A 17,469-nucleotide genomic window follows, 5' to 3' on the forward strand; every position below is an offset into this window, starting at 1 on the left:
GGGCAGAGAGCCAAGGGCGCCACCTTAAGATGAGAGGGCACAGGATATGCTGGGGTGACATCAAACACTCGCCATTACTCTTCAGTCCCCATGCCGCCCCCTATGGACAGAGTCAGTCTGCCCCCATGCCGCCCCCTATGGACAGAGTCAGTCTGCCCCCATGCCGCCCCCTATGGACAGAGTCAGTCTGCCCCCATGCCGCCCCCTATGGACAGAGTCAGTCTGCCCCCATGCCTCCCCCTATAGACAGAGTCAGTCTGCCCCCATGCCGCCCCCTATGAACAGAGTCAGTCTGCCCCCATGCCGCCCCCTATGGACAGAGTCAGTCTGCCCCCATGCCGCCCCCTATGGACAGAGTCAGTCTGCCCCCATGCCTCCCCCTATGAACAGAGTCAGTCTGCCCCCATGCCGCCCCCTATGGACAGAGTCAGTCTGCCCCCATGCCGCCCCCTATTCACAGAGTCAGTCTGCCCCCATGCCGCCCCCTATGGACAGAGTCAGTCTGCCCCCATGCCGCCCCCTATGGACAGAGTCAGTCTGCCCCCATGCCTCCCCCTATGAACAGAGTCAGTCTGCCCCCATGCCGCCCCCTATGGACAGAGTCAGTCTGCCCCCATGCCGCCCCCTATTCACAGAGTCAGTCTGCCCCCATGCCTCCCCCTATGGACAGAGTCAGTCTGCCCCCATGCCTCCCCCTATGGACGGAGTCAGTCTGCCCCCATGTCTCCTCCTATGGACAGAGTCAGTCTGCGCCCATGCCTCCCCCTATCGACAGAGTCAGTCTGCGCCCATGCCTCCCCCTATCGACAGAGTCAGTCTGCCCCCATGCCTCCCCCTATGGACAGAGTGGTCTGCCCCCATGCCGCCCCCTATGGACAGAGTCAGTCTGCGCCCATGCCTCCCCCTATGAACAGAGTCAGTCTGCCCCCATGCCTCCCCCTATGGACGGAGTCAGTCTGCCCCCATGCCGCCCCCTATGGACGGAGTCAGTCTGCCCCCATGCCTCCCCCTATGGACGGAGTCAGTCTGCCCCCATGCCTCCCCCTATGGACGGAGTCAGTCTGCCCCCATGCCTCCCCCTATGAACAGAGTCAGTCTGCCCCCATGCCTCCCCCTATGGACGGAGTCAGTCTGCCCCCATGCCTCCCCCTATGGACGGAGTCAGTCTGCCCCCATGTCTCCCCCTATGGACAGAGTCAGTCTGCGCCCATGCCGCCCCCTTTTGACAGAGTCAGTCTGCGCCCATGCCGCCCCCTATGGACAGAGTCAGTCTGCCCCCATGCCTCCCCCTATGGACAGAGTGGTCTGCCCCCATGCCGCCCCCTATGGACAGAGTCAGTCTGCGCCCATGCCTCCCCCTATGAACAGAGTCAGTCTGCCCCCATGCCTCCCCCTATGGACGGAGTCAGTCTGCCCCCATGCCGCCCCCTATGGACGGAGTCAGTCTGCCCCCATGCCTCCCCCTATGGACGGAGTCAGTCTGCCCCCATGCCTCCCCCTATGGACGGAGTCAGTCTGCCCCCATGCCTCCCCCTATGAACAGAGTCAGTCTGCCCCCATGCCTCCCCCTATGGACGGAGTCAGTCTGCCCCCATGCCTCCCCCTATGGACGGAGTCAGTCTGCCCCCATGTCTCCCCCTATGGACAGAGTCAGTCTGCGCCCATGCCGCCCCCTTTTGACAGAGTCAGTCTGCGCCCATGCCGCCCCCTATGGACAGAGTCAGTCTGCCCCCATGCCTCCCCCTATGGACAGAGTCAGTCTGCCCCCGTGCCACTTTACCTATGGAGAGAATTAGTTCATGCAAGTACCACTTCATCTGTGGACAGAATCAGTCCATCCAAGTACCACTTCATCTGTGGACAGAGTCAATCCATCCAAGTACCACTTCATCTGTGGACAGAGTCAGTCCATCGAAGTGCCAATCCATCAATGAAAAAGCATCTCCTATGTGATTTTCTCGGTGAGCAGTCAATTAATTTGAGTCATCATCACCTCCACAACTCCAAGAACAGAGTCAATTCATCCCCTGTATGATTCCATTTGTGAAGAATCCATTCATTTCCTATGTGACCTCCTCTGTGAACAGAGTCAGTTCCTCCTCTATGTAACTGCAGTCCTTTTGGCTGTGGAGCCCACTGTGTTGCAGTTATCTTGTATCTGTGGTGGTATCCTGGGTTGTACAACTATGTTGTAGATAAACCTCCATCACAATTTACATTTTCACATATCAACTTATTGTGTGGGGCGGCATGGTGGTGCAGTGGTTAGCACTGTAGCCTCACACCTCTGGGACCCGGGTTCAAGTCTCCACCTAGGTCACATGTGTGCGGAGTTTGCATGTTCTCCCCATGACGGCGTAGGGTCTCCTCCAGGTACTCCGGTTTTCCCCCACAGTCCAAAAACATGCTGAGGCTAATTGGACTTCCTAAATTGTCCATAGGAATGCATGTGAGAGTGAATGGTGTGTGAGTGTGCCCTGCAATGGGCTGGCCCCCCATCCTGGGTTGTTCCCTGCCTCGTGCCCATTGCTTCCGGGATAGGCTCCGGATCCCCTGCGACCCAGTAGGATAAGTGGTTTGGAAAATGGATGGATGGATGGGAACTTATTGTGTATGCTGCAAACATTAAATGGCATCAGATTGTTTCGAAGCACAATTTATTAATAGTTCAAAAATAAACATCTGTACAAAGGAACGTGCCAGTCTCACATCTCAGTAAGCAAGAGGAATGACTGCATATTATTTCATCTGAAATTAGATATAATAAAAAATAACCCGGACTGAGTGGTGAGAGACTGTGAGGTTACGAGCAACACGGTGCATCAGACACAGACAATAAAGATGAGATTAAAAACACAAATTGAGAACAAGGCTCATCAGAATAAACACAAAGACACACAGAGACAAACGACAGCATCATGGCGCTAACTGAGACTTAGGTCAAGGGTTTCCTGACTGATAGTCCGGGGTCTGAGAGACCCCAGAATAAGCATGTGTTTTTAATCATGTCATCCCAGGAGGAAGTCATGCTTGACAGCTCTCCATCTCGTTACAATTGTTCGATACAGTTCAGTTCGGAGGGGAAACACCACTGTTATCATTTGACGAAGAAGATGAAATAAGCAGGCCTCCAGTCAAGCTCCTGCCTGTTCCAGTCTTGCTGACAGTGGGTTCCGTGAGGTCTCCAGGCTCTCCACCTGCTGCTACCCACACACCCACCCGTGCTCCCCTGATGACTTCAGCTGGACGCACTCGTACTTCTCGCTGCTCTCCTGTGAAAGGGAAATGACACGTCACCTCTGGCCTGGGTTCCATGATAATGAGGGTATCCAATCAGGTGACCATAAAGGGGCCCCACCTTTGTCACCATGGTCCTGAATCTGCCCAGCAGCGACAGCTTGCTGGAATAGACCAACTCATCCTCATTGTCCTCACCCTCCATGATGGCGCAGCTGTCTGCAGTGGGAAATTCACCCTGCCTGTTGGTGCTCCTCACCAAAAATGAGTACTTGTACTCCAACCTGACAGGGGGGTAGAGAAGGATGTGTTGGTCAGTTCTTGAACCCAGGGATGGGCTAGCATACAGTTTTATTCAGCCAGGTGCGCGGACTAGTCAGCCAGCACTTTGCATCGTGGGATACCAAAACTGGCCAGTAATTCAGATCTGCCTACTTCTTGTTCTTCTTCCAGAAGTAGCAGGTGATGGCGGTGAGCAGGATGCCCATGAAGATGCCGATCCCAACCCCAGCCTTCAGCCAGAAATCGATGGATTCACAGGCTGAGGTCTTCTTAGCCGGGAGCTGGACCCCCCCAGTGCAGAGCTTTGGATCATTCCATACGTAGTGTTTATCCTGACGGAAGAGGGAGATTCCGCATGTGAACATCCCCCCTCGACATACCCCTCTATGTCCCTTATTGAGATCACATGACGTGGTGGGTGTGACTACCTGGATGCCATTTGTGCAGGCTCCTTCTATCTCATGGAAGTCCATCTCTGTGCAAAGCGGACAGGCACTAGAGCTCTCCCACAGGAAGTGAAAGGTACAGCCATCGCAGGTGCCCGCCGGACATTTCCTGTGACAGAGAGAAAGAGGAAGTGAGAGGTACAGCCATCGCAGGTGCCCGCCGGACATTTCCTGTGACAGAGAGAAAGAGGAAGCGAGAGGTACAGCCATCGCAGGTGCCCGCCGGACATTTCTTGTGACAGAGAGAAAGAGGAAGTGAGAGGTACAGCCATCGCAGGTGCCCGCCGGACATTTCCTTCCATGGCCTTGCACTGAGGGTGATCGTCTGTAAAGTATTTCTGGCAGGTTATCTGCACAGAGCTTCACACTTAAGTTAACCAGCAATTAAACAGCTTCCACACCAACTGCAGACACTGGAGGATTACGTGGCAGCAAAGCCACCTGCTTCGTTCAAGAAGTCTCCTCTGTAATTTTCAATGAGCCTGATAATTGATATGATAATTAGCACAAACTGCAGCGTGGATTAAAAGCACTCTTGGATACTAATTTGCAATGCGCCTCGTTTAGATCCCTGCAGTGTCCTTACATGAATCTCTCAAAGGACATAAACAGAAGGAAATACACAATTTTTGCAGATGTGCTGTGTCTATAAGCTGTACCTGGAAGTCATTAAAGACTAATACGGAAGTAATAGCTGGACTGAGTGCCCAGTGTGACCCTTACAGGTTTCCGGGGAATTGAAAGATTTGCTGTGTCTTACTGAAATTGCTCACGCTGATAAACAAGGATGGGGGTACAGTTCCGTATGAGAGTACCTGGGCACGCTCAGCTCTCCACTGGCACTGCTCTCCGGGTAACACCGCAACATGACCACAGCATTACGCCCATTCTCGCATGATGACGTGGCCCGTGGAGACCTTTTCAATTTAAACAGGCGAAACACATCACATCAGAGCTGTTATCCCGCAACCTTGGAACATGGGAAGAAAGGAGAAGAAGGGAGAATCCAGTCACAGCAACTACCTGCATAAGGACGACATAAAGACTTGCGACCACAGTTTTAATCGTAATCATTTGGAGGTGAGCCTGGCTTTTGAATGCTGAACATAGGTGCTCTTGACTGTATTCACCAGTAGAAGAAGTTGACGTCCGGAACTTTCTTTGGGATCTCGGGGAACAGGCCCGGGTTCACGCTGATCCCAGCGAGAGCATTCTCCACAGTTGCCCCTTCAGATAAAGACAGGGGTCACACATGCCGGAGAACAGTGGAGTATTCATCAAAACGCAGGGTTGGTGCCAGTATCAACAATCGCCACGGAGACGGAAGACCGTTATGTAATGCAACATGTTTTTCATAAGCCAGTCTACTGAATGATCAAATCCCACCATAACAGGGGGCCTTTCACAGCTTTTTTCAAATATTCACAGGCACCAATGATGAAGTGATTTTACAGCAGATCCCCCACCCCCACAATTGTACATATAAACAACCTGCCACTGCACCTTTATATCACATTTGCCCAGGCTTCTTTCTACCAACAATCCTCCTAGGCCTGCATGCCTGCCCCCGTTCCTCAAGCACTTACCCAAGAAAATATCCGCCAGGCTGACGGACTGTGAGGACAGCGCTGTCCTGAAGCCCCGCCCATCTGATGGTATGATGGTCGACTGACAGATGAAAGACTCCACCTGTTTGGAGGGCCCTCCAGAGTTCTTCTGGAGGTCTTTTCTGGACAGGTCTGTCACATTGTCAGTGCACACTGCGCCATACCTGCCCTGAGAACCACAGCCGAGAGGCCCACATCGGACTCTCGCGTCATATGAATATGAATATTGAAGTGCTGGATTTCAATGGCACTAAAGCTTCATAAACACCTTAATTGCTCATTTGAGGTTCTAGTAAACAAAAGCTAAATTAAACAGACAAGATCTGAACCCCAGTTTGGTCCCCAGACCAGGGATCAACGGGCCTTGGTCAGCTGGGCTGTACCTCCTGCCCACACAGGCTGATCTTGAAAAAGTGGAAGTACTTGGTGCCCTTGGACGTGAAGCTGGGCCCGTTCACGATGGAGGCCACTGGACCCAGCCGGCTAAAGTTGTAGGTCAGGGTCCGCTTTCCTGCCCCGTGGGAGAAGCTGCAGTCGCTGAAGCAAGCAGAGTGCTCCTTTGCCGGAAGAGGGATGCAACAAAAGCAGCATTAAGGAGACCCTTGGGGACACCCGGGATCAGCACTGCGGAGAGCGGCGGCAGTCCAATGCCGTCTGCACACAAGGGAGGCATTGTCTGGTTAACTCTCTGATCCCATTCCAAAACAACTTAGCTGCTTGCCTCCCTGGTACGCTGTCGCCTCATGCCAAAACCGTCCCACAAAAAACACATGGGTCACAAGGAGATAGAGGAAATGGCTTTACAAGTCAATAAGCCAGGGAGAGCAGCAGTGGGGACCTGCCGAACGGCCACATGCCATAGCGTTACATGCCGAACCGGCCAAGGCAAGAGTGTAAACAGAGCAAACATGACATGACTGCAAATGTCTGTTTCCATGACACTCTAGGAAGATTTAGCAAAAAATGGCAGACTGTACAGGCAGAGATCTTACTCCAAACAGACATATGGAGCTGTGAAAAGCAGCAATGGCAAACCAGATCATCTGCTCACAATCCCAGCTGAGATGTTCACCTACCTTGTTGCTCTTGCTGCCTGGACCGCAAGGAATACAGGTTCCTTTGCCATAAATATGATGTCCGGACAGGTAGGTGCTGGGGGGACACTCCCTGCACTGGTTGGTGTCCACATCGATGTAGTGTCCAGCTGGACAGGGGATGCAGGAGGAGCCCGGCTGCTGGGACTCCAAGGCACAGGCACGACAAGAAGTGGCAACCCCACCCAGAACGTTGGTGACCATGATGGCGTAGATCTTCACAACATCATCGACAAACTGCCTGCCCTGAGTTGGATAAAGAAAAAGCACAAAAGTAGATCAGTACCCTAAGAACTCTGCAGAATGGCAGCCAATGGCTCAGAGCGAACCCTTTCCTGACTCACATCCAGTGCCTGGTTGGTCCTCCGGAAGGCCCATGTGAAAGACATTGAGGCATTTTGGGTAATAATGTAGGTGTACGACTGCTTCTCCTTGCTTCCCTCCCATGACTCCACAATGTTGGTGCTCTTCCTGTTCATGTCCTGCAGGAATAAACCTGAGAGTCAGTCACCATCACCATGCCTGGACTAGATTTTCACCAAACCTCACCATTCCTATTGGTTGTCCATTTTTTTCCAAAGTGAAAACATCAGCCAATACAGATGGACACAGGGACTGCCACAGGCAGCCATTTCTTCACTCAAGGTGAAGATTGTCTGAGAAGCACCACCACACCCCCTACAGAGCTGATCCCCATGAGACACACAGACCCTGGTCATCCTGCCATGGGCTATTGCTGATCAGCGGGCAGCCGAGATCCACGTACCATCATGAAGTAGAGCTCGCAATTAGCAGAACATGCAGTCTCAAACACAAAGGTGATGTGACTGATCTCATTGCCTGTGCTGCCCGTCACCGATGTTGGAAGCCTGGGAAAAGCATGGGGAAACCACAAAGAAAAGCATGGGTTAAAATCCCAGTCTGGTTGCAAAGGAGAGTTTCAGGATTCATCAGCTGTAGGACTGGGGACACAATTGGGACCAGTGTTGAGGATGGAACTGGGGACAGGGCTGAGGACAGAGCTAGGGATAGGGCTGAGGACAGGACTGAGGAAAGGACTGGGGACTGGATCGAGGACGGGACTGGGAACAGGGCTGAGGACAGGGCTGGGGACAGGGTTGAGGACAGGATCGCGGACGGGACTGGGAACAGGGCTGAGGACAGGACTGAGGAAAGGACTGGGGACTGGATCGAGGACGGGACTGGGAACAGGGCTGAGGACAGGGCTGGGGACAGGGTTGAGGACAGGATCGCGGACGGGACTGGGAACAGGGCTGAGGACAGGGCTGGGGAAAGAGCTTAGGATGGGGTTAAGTACATTGCTGTAGATGCCGCTGTGGACAGAGTTGAGGACAGGGATGGGGCTGCTGGTCTGTGCATACATGGAAATATGTGAGTGCAGTGTTAGTATGTCCAGCTGCTAATGTGTGGGACTCACTTGAAGCCCGGGATGCGGAGGTTCAGGATCAGGTAATCATTGTCCAAGCTGCCTACTCCACTCCGAATGTGGTCCCCAGCCACCTCCCAGGCTGTTGGACCCAAGAGTCAAGAACATCATGCAGATCCCAACAAAGTCAATGTTAGCATCGGACCAGGCAAGTAACACTGGTATCAGACGCCGGTAAACATGGGGAACAACCCTTGCATTTAACAGATAATACTGAATATTTACAGTGCCTGTAATTCCTGGTCTCCACCAGCTGCCATCACAAATCAGAATGTACATGCTGGCTGGAGGACAGGCGAGACATTTTAGAACACCCAGGAACAGGAGCACTTGGCTCAGGTGCCATGCCTTGCTCCTGTCCCGGTCATTTCCACACCTGAGCGCCGTTTGGTGGAAGATGGTCACAGATCACGATTATTGCATATCACATGGGGTAGTCCTGGTAGTCCTCTGCTATTCCTAGCTAAATCCATTCTTCCCTCTCTTGGCAGGTCCTAAACAAGTGGCCTTTAATGCTAAAATAATGATAAATAAATCCCTCTTTTAAAGGTTGTCTTGGCGTGATGCAAGCGTGTTGTGGTGTTTTGCAGTGACTCTATCCCATTCTTGTGACACCACAGTGCCATCTAGGCCCCACAAGATGGAACTGCATTACACTCACCGTTCATCTGGTCGCAATCGGAGTTTCCCACATTGAAACAGGAGGTCTTCATGTTGGATGGGAGCACGTTCCACCACCTGTACTCATATCCAAGGACTGGCTCTCTGCCAGCAGGGCACCTCTGACAGCGTCCTTGGGCAGGGTTACATTACATCACACCATTGAGGGCATTGAGGGCACCTCAGCACCAATGTTGACCGTTGTGATGCGCCAGCACATTTAGAGTGTTTATGAAGACCCCTCCCCATCCTACACAGACAGCGGAATACCCCGTGCACACCCCAGGGGCATCGCAAGCAGACATATTATCAGCTGATGTGAAAGAGCAGCCATTGTCAATCAAAGGTCATGAAAGTTTTGCAAAATGGCCACTAAAAGCAATAGGAGGTAATTATGATATCAGATGATTATGGAAATTGGAATTTGCAGGAAACACACTTGAGGAATGGAAGCTTCCATCCTTTGGCCTGCTGGACCTCTACAGGGTTTATAGGTGTCTGCGGTCAGGAGTTACCGTCTGTGCCATCTGAGAAGGTCTCGAGGGGGCAGGGCAAGCAGGATCCTGTCTCATTGTTGTAAAAACCAGGGTTGCAGGGTGGACATGCCTGTCGCTCACCAGACGGGGGCAGTATTACTGCATCTGTCATGTTCTCTATGCAGATCTTTGGCTCAATCCACTTGTACATGATCTGGGTCTGAAAAAATGTAGAGAAGCTCACCTCAGAAATCTAATCATCTACTTCTTCTGCAAGCACCCTGTTGGGTACATTTGTTACGGGTTTCATTATCAGTTCAGGCACATCCGTGTTTTTTACTGAATATCACCTTCCCTCCGATATTCTAAATTTTAAATTAAATTAAATGTATCCATCCATCATTCAACAGCTTCTCCTGGTTAGGCTTTTCTGTCTTCGAAACCCTCCAATGTCTGATCTCTGATGGTCTGATGGCTCTGATGAAGCTGACAGAAAGTCAAACATAGCATGCGCAGGAGGACATGAACCTAAAGGAGAACTGGTCAGCTTGCTGCGGCAGACAGACAGGTGCGTGACCTTTGCAAACACCAGCCCTACTTGTGGGGTCAGCTGGGACCCCATTACCAGCTGCCTTTTTCCTATGGCACAAATCCACAAGTTGGTGACCAGCCTAAATGTTGGCTGCACAGATGCATGCTCTAAAGAATGGTGGGAGGATGTCACCTTGCCCTCGCTGTCGCATGGCGTGTGGATTTCAAAGTAATCCTTCCTGCTGCATGGGGGTCTCCCTCGACACTCCGCGGCCCCCTCAGCTGTGGACACAAACCTTCATTATTTCGGCCCTCCAGCAAAACCCTTTTTATGTGACAGTGTTCTCCATCAGTGCAGCCAGATTAAGGGTCAATGACACAGCAGCTGTTCCCAGGACATTCAGTGCTGTCTCCTTGACCACCTGACCGTCCGCGCTTCCAGTGTGAGTCAACGGCACCTTGGCATAGGCCTTTGAAAATTCCAGCATCCACCACAAAGTCAACATGACCCACAGTCAGTAAGTCCTTTTTGTTGTGTTACTCTGATCAGTTAAGGGTGTTTAGTTAATTTACATGAGTCACTGACTCCTTAGACAGATAGATAGACAGACAGACAGATAAACATTTTAGCCTCTCCATTTGTTATTTACATCTACTCTTCCTGAAAAGGACTCTTAGAGTGTTGTAGAACAAAGACAATCATGCTGTCAGCTACGTTCTCAGTGCGTCTTGGTTCTCGCTGGGGCACATACGGGCGTAGGCCACCTCCGGGTTGCAGGCGGTGCAGGAGCTGGCCCCCCTGCTGGAGTAGGTGTTCCTGGGACATAGCTCACACACGGAGGAGCCAGCCGTGCGGCTGAAGGTGCCTGGCTTGCACTGAAAGCACTCTGACATGTAGGCAACCCCTGGAAGCGAGAGATCCACCATTAAAGCATCCTGCAGGATGCTGCCAGTGGGGGGCGCCAGTTGACACCCCACAGTATGGTTCAGCACCATAAGGATTCTGTTACCTTCAATCTGAATGTTCTTCAGCAGCACTGGCTTCACCATTTTGGCATCAAACAGAATTCCAGTTGTCCTCCAGTACAGAATATTGGTGCCTGATTTCAAGTTAACCTACAGCAGAGACCAGTAGGGAGATGCCGTTATCATGGGGATAACGGAGAGAGCCCCCCTGAGCCCAGGACCTGCCACTTACCGTGTGAGAGGCCCAGTCTCCATTACTGCTAAGTTTGACCCACTTCTGGTCGGAAGACCGATCCATTTCCAAGCATTGGTCATTCTGGATCTGGAAATCCACACCTTTGTTCAATTATGATGACATATCAAGCCAATCATTCAAAATAACACAATCTACTCCCAACTCGTATATCCTTCCATAGTCCAGGAGCTTATGCTGGCCAGGGCTGCGGGGGGTTGTATTTTTCATTAGTGGGATAGATAAATACTCACAAAGAATTCAAAAACGATGTTGCCGTCCACGTGCTGGTACTCGAAGGAGACAAAGCCCTGCTTCGTCAAGTGAACGGTGTAGATCAGAGACACCATGCACTCATCTCGGTTTGACTCCAGGTAGCTGCCCTGGGGGGTCCATGAGGAGCTGGGGGGAAGGTGGATGAACCACAGCGTGTGTGACAGGAATCAAGGGGACAGCCTCATGACAAGGCGAGGAGCAAAACACAGTCAAGGCAAGTCAAGCATCATCTTCTACCAGCGACCTACAGCAGGACAGACTTCTGACCTCAGGCAAGTCGAATGCTGAAAGGTGCCAAACAGCGACAGGCCAGTGTCACTCATTCACATGACTCCTCACTTCTCATGTAAACACAGAATATAACAGCTACTGATACCAGAGCTTTTTAACTTTTATCATCTTATTTTTTCATTCTTGCTGATATTTTAATTTATTTTTTTCTACAATATTTTTCCTATTTACTTTGAGCATGATAATAGAAGCAAATGCAAAGGCATTTCATCGCACATGTACGATTTTGAATGTGCCAAATTAACCCTGAAACCAGCAAATCCAACATGCATCTGACAGATATCCACACGCATCCATAGTTATTGCGAGCTGTCATCCAGACTGTCTGGACTGTCATCCAGATGCAACAGTGACACCTGCTCACTTCTTGCATGTCTGGACTTCGCCATCGCTGTCGTCATGGAGGCCGGCATCCGTGTAGGTGGCCACGTTGGTAAAGCCAGCAGGAATGTCGTCCCACTCATCGAAACGGATCCCGCTGCCCAGGGAGAAGGTCCCGGGTGCGCACCTTGTGCACTGCTGGGTCGACATTTCCAGGAACTCACCGGCCTTGCAGGAGAAGCCTGTGATTGGGGGGGGGGGGGGGATCAGATCCTACAGGCCTGGATTCCTTGACAAAAGTGACACGGCACTCACGAGCAAGACGAGGGCAGACGAGAAGTAAAGGAGCAGACGACTTGGCGATGGATCTTGATGGAGTTGACCTACAAACCAATCATTCAGTGACAGGACAACAGTGAAGTGTGCACATCTCCAAGCTGCCATTTTCACTGCAAACCTCTCAGATCATCATCTCCCCTCCCCGCCAACCATACACCACCCAGAGGAGGACAGCTAAACTAATACAGTTTTCAAGTGCCAAGAGGGTGAAATATTTGACTTTATGCAAAAGACAGCTCTGGTCCACATTAAAAAGCATCTATGTCCCGAGGATCAGCATGCTGTACCAGCTGTTACAATTAACCAGCATTAAGGGTGACAAGTGATACAAACACACACACAGTCACACCTGCTGGTGGCACCTGAGAGCTTATGTAAGTGACAAGGAAACAGCTGTTACCGATGAATTACTGATTAGAAGTTTGTGTTTCAGCTGATAGAGGACAGAGGAGGTGGTGAATGAACCAAGTTACTGTCTGGAAGAGTGGCCATCAATGGGACTGTCTGTGAGCAGACGAGTACCAGGACAGTCTATGAGCAGACAGGCACTAAGTTGGTCTGTGAGGAGACAGAGTACCGAGTAAGTCTGTGACCAGACAGGGCAAAGAACGGTCTATGAGCAGACGAATACCAGGATTGTCTATGAGCAGACAGAGAGACAGGCAGAAAGTCTGAGAGACAGACACATAGAGACAGGCAGGCAGACAGACACACAGAGACAGACAGACAGACAGGGACATGCAGACAGACAGGCATCCCAAACACTGGCAAGCACAGGCACACCACCAGCTGCCCTTACCACACTGTGTCCCGCGGGTGGGGTCGGGGAGGCCACTGCATGTGCCTTCTTTGCGAGGGATGGCCACTCTCCAGCGCGAGCCCGTGCTGTCACACTCTGTGTACTCAAAATAGTACTCCGTCTGCAAGGAGTGAGTGGGACCGTGAGCCCAGTAAGGTGCCAGCAGAGTGGAGGGAGCCCACAACATCCAGCACACACAGGACGGTAAGCATCCCCACAGTGCTGTGTACCACCTTCCGATGCCATTCGGTTTCACTCCGAGAAATCGGAGCGCACTCTTTCCTGTGCAGTGATTGAAGAAAGTTCTCAGGGAGCAGGAAGGAAGGGCACCTCCCTGCAGGAAGCTGATAGTGTGAGTCAGGCAGACGGGAATAAGGATGCTGGGGGCCGGGATCTGCACTGCCTGGCTCAGCACTGTGCGGGTGCAAGAGCAACGATTCCTGGTTTGTGGAAACTGAAAATCACTAAGCCAGTTTGTTGTATTGGATTTTTACAATTAGATAAAACCACTGAAAATGATATCCTGTATAAAACATAAAAATAAATGTACTGTGCATGTCATATAAATGAAACATAGATCCTGGCTGATAGACTGATAAACTTCATCTTGTGTGAATCGACCATAGGTACTGCATACAGCCGAACCATAAATAATTATATTTAAAATATTTTAAATTATAAAATATTTAATTATTTTGAGAGCAGTTTGACTAATTTTAGCGATAAAGGGCTTAACGGTGATCTGGGCCCACAAAGAGAAGCAGGCATTTATTTTTTCTATCTGTGATGCACTTTTCCATGAAAAATGAGCCGGGAGATGAAAAGGAACACCCACCGCCCCCCCCCCCCCCCCCCCCCCGCCCCCGCCCAAAAAAAAAGTGGGAAGCGTTTCACTTCCCGAAACAAAAGCGATGGATAAGCTTCTTGTCCCGTAAATCCGATGCCATCGAACTGGTGGATAACCAGTCCAGAGTGTTTATCCCTCCCCTAGCAGGAAAAGGGGGTCGACTTCCTATAAATCATAGGAAAGGACTTGGGATAGCGGTAAAGAAAGGGGTCTGAAGTACAGCATGGAAATAAGACAGTGTGCAGTAATAAGACAGTATGCAGAAATAAGACAGTGTGCAGAAATAAGACAGTATGCAGTAATAGGACAGTGTGCAGTAATAAGACAGTATGCAATAATAAGACAGTATGCAGAAATAAGACAGTGTGCAGAAATAAGACAGTGTGCAGAAATAATACAGTATGCAGTAATAAGACAGTGTGCAGTAATTAGACAGTATGCAGTAATAAGACAGTGTGCAGTAATAAGACTGCTCTGTATTCGGTCTGTGCACCACAGTGCAGCATGAGTGTGAGCATTCGGAGCCCACCAGGCTCACTTTCTCAGATACCTACATTACACTCCAGATTAGGACGTGTGTTATCTGGCTAAGGAAGAAATCCTGCTTTGTGGAATACCCCCAGTCTACTCTACAGGCACTGTTTGCCCAAATCTTTGTCTTGGCCGTATGTTTACCAGCTGGGTGAAACCAGGAAGGAGGAAGATAATCCTTCATGCCTTTATAACTGACTACCGGCGGTAGCGGGTAAATTGGAGAAACGGTAAAAAATACCGAAAAGGAGAAACACTGAAAATAAGAAAAGGAAGCATGGCGTACATTTCATGCTGGCATAAAGTAAAGAAAAAACTCGCCAGAATGAAAGTCTGTGGGAGTCGATCATAGGACACCTCAAATCATAAAGAGGCGTGTATCATTATAACTGCCCTTAGAATGTAACTGTCCCCCCCGCTGTTTCAACTTTCGGCGATGCATTTTTAAAGTATATTATATGTTTACGACTTCAGTTTCAACCCCTCAAGCTTTAATAAATTGTTCACACCTATAATGTGTCCATGACGTTAAAAAAGAAAGAAACGATGGGAAGTATTCGTACCATTTTCTCTCATCTAATCATAATCGGATTTAAAAGCAGGCAAGGCTGCAGTAGGTCTCTTTAAAAGCATTACCTATTTATATACTGAGGAGAGCAGCGAACTCGGGTGTATGTTTTATGAAGAATGATTTCCCAAAAACTGTGATTTATAAAAGTATGCTACTTTTAAAAGTATTAATTTCATTTCAATGCATATGGAATATACTACATGAGGTGACGAGAGTGTTAGGTGCGTGATGAAAACAGAGAAAAGTTATTATGTACGGTGAATATTCTATAATTACTCCCAGTCTCTATGAAAATAATATTTATGATTTTACGTATTTACCCCGTACTAACGTATTCTGTTCATTGGACTCGTTAATCATATGGCTCGCATATTGTCATAATCTGAAGTTGTGATTTTGGAGAATTAAAATTGATGTACAAATCTGCACATAACGGCTCCTGCTAAAATAGAACGAATACAATATATCGGAATTATAATCAAGCGTTTAATTGCGTGTAAAGAGGCTGACTTGTACGGTGCTGAAGTGATTTTATGGAATGTGGCTGAATATAAGTAAAGAGGCTAACTTGCATGCATAACGGAGATCGAGCGGGTCAAGCTGTTACCTCGGTGCATGGAGGAAGGTCGCCGGCCGCCGTAACCCGCAGGAAAGCGCAGGACATCCAGGGAGAAGATATTAAATAAAACACCGTTAAAACGCAATGCCGTCTCCAGCAATTCCTGAGTGCCATTGCGTTTAAGAAGCACCTCCTACACTCAGGTCAGTGTATCTGAAGACTAATCGGCTCGAAACGGTGTTACCCCCCCCCCCAGCCCAGCCCAGCCCATCCCATCCAGCAGAGATGACGTTACAGCCGCTCGGCGAAGGTGGGACACCGCAGGCGAAAGAGCCGCTGATTTAACCAGTCCTCTCCGCACTATATTATGGGGTAAATACCTGTATCGTGTGAATCACGGACATCCTGTAAAATAAGCTAGTTTTACTTTACTTTCTGTTAGTTTATATATTACTCCCCCAAAAAATCACATAATCACACGTTGTGTGCTCTTTGTGCTAAAACATTTTTTCGGTTTGAATTTTGCCCAGCAATCTAAAAAATGTGTGGCAAGCATATGGGGCGCCGTTTGTAAAGGTACTAAACATTTCTGTTTCAACATTTAGTGCAATTTTCTGACATTTAGATAGAAGTCAACGGTGTTGTGGATCATCAGATTTTTTTTGCATTTAACATTTATATTTAACATTTAAGTTTTACATTTAACATTGAGATATATGAACATTTAACATTTATATTTAACATTCATATTTACATTTAATATTTATGTATAAACATCCCATTTATATTTACATATGATAAACAATTTTGAACATAATCTAGAGAGCAAAAAAACCTGATGATCCACACCATTGACTCCTAGCTAAATGTCAGAAAATTGCACTAAATGTTGAAAAAGTGGCAAGTACAGAAATGTTGTAATGTACCTTTACAAACGGCGCCCCATACAAGCGCCTGATAAGCCGCACATATTAATATAGAAGGTCTGCATTTAGCTATAGGCAGACAAGGCAGTTCCATAGAACCCACATATTATCTGCGCTGTCTAAGTGAAATAACCATGATTTTTATTGCTAGGGGGGGCCACCTGAGTTAAGATTTGTCTAGAAAATAAAGTAAAAATGGAGACAGGATATATACAATTTAGGCAGGACTATTTTATAGTTAATATTTTGCTTCATTTTAATTTTGAGAATAGATCTCGCATTCCATGGGACACACAGACACATACAGAGGTGAGAGTAGGCGTGGGAGTCACAGCAGAGGGTCAGCCAGCATACAGCACCCCTGGGCTTTGCTCGGGGGTCCAACGGTGGCATCAGTTTGCTGGTCCCGTGATATGAAAAGGTCACCTTCCAATCACGAATACCGAGCCTCACCCCACCCTCATGTTTATTAACATCTATTTGTCATCCACTTAAATGAACTCTATTTAAGACTCCCAAAAATTAAACATCAAAAGTCACGTGTCCTGTAGTATATATTTATTAAAGCAAAAACAATTATTATGCAACAGCCATATTTCAGATGGCCAAAATGGAGTCATTTAATTCACAGCAACAATATTTGTAAAGAACAGGCACCTGTGAGCAATTAATATTCCAATTAGACCGTGTTTAATAAACTAGATAACCGTGTATGGGAATACGGCAAACCTTAACATGCATCCTTCCTGCATTTGAAGACCTACTGTGCTTTGTAAAGTGGGAGATGTTAAAAACGATTCAAAGGGAAACCACAAACATCATTTCACCAATACATTCTGGTTTTATTTAATAAGAATGTCAAATACAAAATCTCATAACAATTAGTAACATTTATTAGTCTGATACATGAATAATCTCGATATCGAAGGGATTCCCTGGGTCATTAAACTTACCTTCACCGTGGCCCGGAAACTTCCGGTTTGGTTGTTACCCCACCCTTATCAGTGACCTCACTTCCGTGACATCACGTG

At 48.9% G+C, this 17,469-nt stretch overlaps 1 protein-coding gene across 6 annotated transcripts; it reads right to left on the reverse strand.

Annotated features, from left to right (window-relative positions):
- Window positions 1-2,660: 2,660 nt before the first annotated feature.
- On the reverse strand, window positions 2,661-17,467 carry LOC125738027 (endosome/lysosome-associated apoptosis and autophagy regulator family member 2-like). Of its 6 annotated transcripts, XM_049006501.1 has the most exons (22): window positions 15,561-17,467; window positions 13,005-13,125; window positions 11,910-12,108; window positions 11,233-11,380; window positions 10,979-11,068; window positions 10,791-10,896; window positions 10,533-10,685; window positions 9,974-10,062; window positions 9,289-9,469; window positions 8,775-8,906; window positions 8,105-8,195; window positions 7,433-7,535; window positions 7,011-7,148; window positions 6,649-6,912; window positions 5,956-6,129; window positions 5,552-5,741; window positions 5,096-5,192; window positions 4,781-4,882; window positions 3,948-4,074; window positions 3,673-3,851; window positions 3,359-3,521; window positions 2,661-3,272 (listed from the first exon to the last, which is right to left on the reverse strand). In XM_049006501.1, the coding sequence occupies exons 1-22, from the start codon at window positions 15,684-15,686 to the stop codon at window positions 3,204-3,206; spliced, it is 3,042 nt and encodes a 1,013-aa protein (XP_048862458.1). In that variant the 5' UTR covers window positions 15,687-17,467; the 3' UTR covers window positions 2,661-3,203. The 6 variants fall into 6 exon arrangements, 3 of the variants coding, with proteins under 3 accessions (XP_048862458.1, XP_048862460.1, XP_048862459.1); XM_049006502.1 differs by lacking the exons at window positions 2,661-3,272; window positions 3,359-3,521; window positions 3,673-3,851 and adding an exon at window positions 4,166-4,260 and having other exon boundaries at window positions 4,015-4,103; XM_049006503.1 differs by lacking the exons at window positions 2,661-3,272; window positions 3,359-3,521; window positions 3,673-3,851 and having other exon boundaries at window positions 3,974-4,136.
- Between the last annotated feature and the right edge of the window lie 2 nt (window positions 17,468-17,469).

Source organism: Brienomyrus brachyistius, chromosome 3, assembly GCF_023856365.1.
Source record: "Brienomyrus brachyistius isolate T26 chromosome 3, BBRACH_0.4, whole genome shotgun sequence".
Lineage (NCBI taxonomy): Eukaryota > Metazoa > Chordata > Actinopteri > Osteoglossiformes > Mormyridae > Brienomyrus > Brienomyrus brachyistius.